At 48.0% G+C, this 6,000-nt stretch overlaps 1 protein-coding gene across 1 annotated transcript; it reads left to right on the forward strand.

The window, feature by feature from the left end:
- The first annotated feature begins 2,458 nt into the window (after nt 1–2,458).
- On the forward strand, nt 2,459–3,394 carry LOC102830491 (olfactory receptor 6-like). Its single transcript, XM_006867493.1, has one exon. It carries the CDS (start codon nt 2,459–2,461, stop codon nt 3,392–3,394), a length of 936 nt encoding a protein of 311 aa, XP_006867555.1.
- Nucleotides 3,395–6,000: the final 2,606 nt, after the last annotated feature.

Below are 6,000 nucleotides of genomic sequence, written 5' to 3' on the forward strand. Positions count from 1 at the left end.
ACAGCACTTAACAACAACAATATGCAGTTAAAATTCTCTTGGGAATTCTGCCGAGAAGGCAGTCACTGATCCCTCTGCAGGGTAGAGAGCAGCATGGGAGAGGGAGGGGGCCCTCTGTCTGAGGTGCTTTATTAGCCGCCATCTAGGTCTTATGTTGAGGGTACATTTACAACTGTTCGTTATGTTGTTTTAAATGAGAACACAAATTAATATCTGCATGGGAAAGAAGGAGAACCCAATGAGTACCACAAAAGCTGTTAGGCAGCTCTTACCAACCAGAAACCTGAATGAACACTCTTGAGGCTAAAACCAAAATTCTGAGTGGGAGCCAGCTGGGACCAGGGCACCTGGAGAGCAGGTAACTTTCAGTCTATTTGATGCTGGAGAGAGGAAAGTCCTCTGCGATGAATCTTGTCCCCAGCTACACTCCTCCATGGGCTCTGCAGAATTCTGGGTATAAATTGCTCTGAGAGTCCCATCAGAGTGAAACTCCACAATTAGATAGTCCTAGCTGGGGGATAGGGGTGGGGAGGAAAAAGCCCTTAACAAACGCAATAAAAATCATCTGGGGCTGGAGATGGCAGGGACACAGTAAAACGCTGTCTGATCTGTCCTCCACCCCTCAGAGGCATGCAACGACACAGTAGATATGTCACACAGTCTGGGATTCCATGTGTGCTTTGCCAGAACCTCAACCTTGAGTCGAATTATCAGGGAAGGACTTTGAGGATTGCACATACCAGGGACGCCCCAACGAGCTCTGCCTAACTGGACACCAGCTCCCAGAGTCCCCAGTCATGATACAGAGTGTCCACTGTCCTGGATTGCCAGCAGAGGTCAGGCCCAGAGGTAGCCAGTCTTCGCTTCTGTCTTCTTTGGGTTTTGAGCCCTCCCTGGGGGTTCAAGCTGTTCCCACCGACCTCCACTCTGCTCCTGGTTTTGCAGAGACACTTCCTAGGTCTAGCTCTTCCTGTTCCAAGATGACTCATTTCATGTTATCATGGTGGAGGACTGCTGAGATGGGTTTGAGGAGCATTTTCTCAGGTCCTCATTCCCTAATTCTGTTTTCCCACCAACTGTGAGCTCCCCTTCAGCCCTGGCGGCTGTTCCTCTAGGCAGTTAATCCACTGTGCTTCCTTTCTAGAACCCCGGGTTAAAGCTCCTCCCCCACTCCCTGCTGTCACCTCCAGGCAGCCCATGGTGTTGCGAATAATTCTTCATGCTCCCCAAGAGTCCCTCAGGATGACAGCTATGATGGTGTCTGGCACCTGGTCCTTGTGGGCCTAGGTCTCAGCATGCATAGTTCTTTGGAGTCCACCATGGACCCTCTGCTGCTCCCTGAGTGAGTACATTTCCCAGGAGAACAGGAGTGCCCACCAACTGAGATCCACAAATAGATGGAGAAAGCCTGAGGACCAGTCATGAATTTCATTTGTCCTTGGCAATTTCCTTCCACCATTAGCAGCAGACTCCACTGGTGGAGCGTGTAGGTCAGCAATGAGGTTCCACCTCCTCCTAGAGGAGCAGAAAGCCCAGGAGCCCTCAAAGGGCAAAAGGAGTCTCCCCAGCCTGTGCCCTAGCCCACCCTTCCCACACAGGCAGCCCATCCTCAGACACCCAACCCTAGGGATGTACTGACACAAGAATCCCAAACAGTGTGAACCCCAACCTGATTCTCTAAGGACCACTTTGTTAGTATAGAAGACAAAGATCAAGAGATAGATAAAGAATTTGAACTGACTAAAGGCCAATCCATGTTAGGAAAGCAGAACTGGACAGGGGACCTTTCTCTTTTGGAAACTGTCTAGAGGCTCTGCCCACTCCTACGGCAGCCAGGTAATCCTGTGGCCTCATTGGTCTCTCCTGCTTTCTGAAGACATGAGGGCTCTGGACACAGAAAGCAGCATGTTAGAGCTACCCCTTAGGGACCCACCTGACCAAGGACAAAGATATTTCCTTGGGCTCACAGCCCCTGAATAGCAACAGGGTGTGATGGGTCTTCTCCCTTGTAGTGTGCATGTATGCATGAAGATGTGTGTATGTGTTTGCATGTTGGGTGTACCTGTGTGTTGGGACAGGGAGGAGTGTACACCTGAGGAGCATATGTAAAAACATAGATGTGTGCAGGCCCAGAGACTCCATGGCCATGAATGGTCTCAGTGTAAGTTTGCATGTTGGACTGGAAGTGAGATGACAGGTGTGTGCTGCTGCAGGTGGCAAATGTTATCAATAGGAGCAGCTGTTCTCTGCTCGTCCATGAGCCTGGTCAGCCCTGAGAGTGCCAAGAGGAATTGCCTTGGTCCTTAGGTGGCCATGCCTCTTGTCATGCCTTGGAGATCCCCAAGGGGATGCATTGGGCCCACTCACCAAGGTGCTTTTTTCAATGACTTGTACCAGCAATCACACCTATGTTTCTCTACTAGGAACCTCAGAAGTGATCCCCCAGGCTGAGGGGGCCATGAGTGACCCCAACAACACCTTAGTGACAGAGTTTGTCCTGCGGGGCTTCCCAGAACTCTGCCACCTGCATGGGCTATTGTTTGGATCCTTTCTGACCATCTATGTGGTGACCATTCTGGAGAACTTGGTTATTGTGGTGGTCATCAGAGCCAGCCATCAGCTGCACACACCCATGTACTTCTTCCTAGCCAACCTGTCAGTGCTGGAGACACTGTACATCTCAGTCATTGTCCCTAAACTGCTGGCTGGCCTCCTGGTGCAGGCAAAGACCATCTCCTTCTCAGGGTGTCTCACCCAACTGTTCCTTTTCCTCTCACTGGGCTCTTCTGAATGCTTCCTTCTGGCCACCATGGCCTGTGATCGGTACCTGGCCATCTGTCACCCACTTCGATATCCAGCCATCATGGACTCAAGGCTGTGCCTGCAATTGGCCCTCAGTGCCTGGCTTGGTGGCTTCCTGGCCTCATTTGTGTCCTTGGCTCTTATTTCTCGCCTCAGGTTCTGTGGCCCCAACATCCTCAATCACTTCTTCTGTGACATTTCCCCATTGCTGCAGCTCTCCTGCTCAGACACCACTGCCATTGAGACGCTGGACTTTGTGGCAGCCCTGGCTGTACTTGTGACCTCCTTGCTGGTGACGGCATTCTCCTATGCCCACATCCTGGTCACAGTGTTGAGGATCCCAGGAGGGGCTGGTCGCCAGAAGGCCTTCTCTACCTGTGCCTCCCACCTGGTGGTTGTGGCGATCTTCTACACCACCACCATCTTCATGTATGCCCGTCCTCACGCTGCCAGCTCCTTCAACCTCAACAAGCTGGTGTCCGTGATCTACTCAGTGGTGACTCCACTAATCAACCCTGTCATCTACTGTCTGAGGAACCGAGACATCAGGGAGGCCCTGGTCAAACTCCTCCGGACATCTGGCCCTTCCTGAGCACCAGCTAGGGAACCCCTTTAGGAACAAAAATGTCTGAACTGGTCTTCTTTCCTCAGCGTTCTCTCAGAGCAGAAGGCAGGCAGCTTGGCTAACAGCCCTAGCCCACTGTCCAAGCTATTCATCAGTCTCATCAACCAGCAAAGCCAGCAAGTTCACCTGAGACAGAGCTGCAAAGAGCCCCAAAGTGGCTAGAAGAGAAGTCAAAGGCTGGACAGTCAGGCCTAATTTGTCAGTTGCAACCCTGGACTTGAACCCCCTGATGTCCTCCCAGGGACCTCAGCAACAGAGGTAAGGACAGAGCCTCAGCTCCCAGACACACTGCCCAGAGACTTTCAGCATCAGATTTGGGGACTCTGACTCTCAGACAGGTTGCTTAGGGATTCCAACACCAAAAGCAGGGACAGCGCCTGGGTCCCATCGGCTTTCCCAGGGACTTCAGAACCTGAGATGTTTCCCTTTTTTCCAGCCTCATTTCACTCTTCATCCTCACTTGACCTCAGCCCATGGGGTTCTCTGTCTCCAGCTCACAGAACCTCTCCTCCCCTGTCTCTCCTTTGTATTGGCCTCCCTTCACTGGCCAGGTGGAGCTTCTCCTGGTTCATTTTATTGTTTTTTCTCCTCAGGAAAAAAAGATGATATATATTATATAGTGTTCTTAAGAACTGTTGGATAAGTTCTGATTCATAGCAACTCTGTATGAGGTTTATGAGGAGATGAGGAGTGACGGTGGGCTTGAATACCCATCTTGGGCTTAGCAGTCCTGTGCTATTCCCACAATACCACACCAGGACCCTACAACTATAACTATACACACACACACACACACACACACACATATATATTTGTTGTTATTGTTGTTAAGTGCTATCAAGTTGGTTACAACTCATAGCAACCCTGTATAGGGTTTCTGAGGAGTGGCTGGTGAGTTTGAACTGCCAGCCTTGTGGTTTAAACCCTTCTGTGGCCCAGTGCTTTACCCACAGCAACACCACACCAGGACTCATATATATATGTTGTTGTTGTGAAGTGCCATCATCGAGTACCCTGTATAACGTTTCCGAGGGGCAGCTGGTGAGCTTGAACCGCCAACCTTGCAGTTCAAATGGCTTTGCAGTCTGGCGCATTAACCCACAGCACCACCCCAGGACTCCATATATATATATGTTGTTTAGTACCTTTGAGTTGTTTCTGATTCTTAGTGATTCTGTATAGGGTTTCCAAGGAGCAGTTGGTGGGTCTGAACTGCTGACTTGGTTGTTTGAAGTCCAGTACTGATGATCCTATAGTGCCACACCAGGATACATGTATAGATATATAATTTGACAAATGTATCAGGTTGCTTTATGAGGGAGTTTTAAATATATGCCAATGATGTGTTGTAATACTCCTCTTTCATACCATTTCCTATATATTTTGAGGTTATGTCATTAAGTGCATACAAATTTAGAAGTTTTATATCATCTTGGCAAATTGAACCTTTGATCTTTAAGAAGTGTTGCTCCTATCCCGAATCATGTTTTTGCTTTAATCTTGGGGTTTAAAGCCTACTTTGATATAATCATATCTTCACCAGCTTCATGTTTGTTAGTATCTACATGATATACGTAGTATCTGCATCTGATATATGGAGTCCTGGTATGACACTGTAGGATAAGCACTTGACTGCTAACCACAAGGTTGGTGGTTCAAACCCACTAGTTGCTCCTTGGAAGCCCTATGTAGGATTGCTATGCACAGGAACTGGCTCTCTGGTGTTTAACAACATGATAGACACTTTTCATCTGTTCCAGCTGTTCATTTATTGTCACCTTTCCATGGCCGGCTGGGACTCTGAAAATCACACAGTTTGCTGTTCCTGTTGCGAAATTAGGCGTCAGTCTTAATCTTCTTCCTGTGTAGGTAATGTGCAAGGTTTAAGATTTTCCTGGTCTGTTTGGTTCCTAGCATTCTTACCTAGAGATGTTTCCTTCTATGCTTACTACTGCTTGAATCTGTGATGTTTCTAGAATTTGTAACTTGTTTTTGTGAGAAATTATCTGTCAGTATGTCCTTAAATATTGCATCTATGGCCTTCTTTCTTTCCTCTAGTCACACCAGTTTCCTTTTCATTCGTATTTGCATGATTATTTCTCATGACATCTGTGCTGCGTATTAATCTATGGCCCCTTAGTTTCTAACCACCCTTGTATGGCCAGCATTGTGATACCAGAGACGGACTCTCCTGCCAGACTTCTGCTTTGCCAGCTGCTACCTGTTTCTGTTGGGAAGTCATCAGTCAGCCTTCGTTTCACTCTTTTGTAGGGAATGCGAGCTTCTCCAACTTCTGAAAACTTTGAAGATCTTTGCATTGTGTCTGGTTTTCTGTAGCTTATGTAGCTATGCTTTCCTCTGTATTTATTTTGCTCCTAGAATCTACAGCTTGTTTTCGTTTATCAGTTTTGGAAATGTATCAGTCCCTGTTTGGTTATTTACTACATCCCTGTCAGGCTTTTTCTCCATTTCTTTGTTTCTAAAATTTTATGTATGTTAATTCTTTTATGGGCAGCACTGGTTTTGATGTAGGATAAGCACTGGACTGCTAACCGCAAGGTTGGCAGTTCAAA

The sequence above is a fragment of the Chrysochloris asiatica genome, unplaced genomic scaffold, assembly GCF_000296735.1.
Source record: "Chrysochloris asiatica unplaced genomic scaffold, ChrAsi1.0 scaffold00105, whole genome shotgun sequence".
Taxonomy (NCBI): domain Eukaryota; kingdom Metazoa; phylum Chordata; class Mammalia; order Afrosoricida; family Chrysochloridae; genus Chrysochloris; species Chrysochloris asiatica.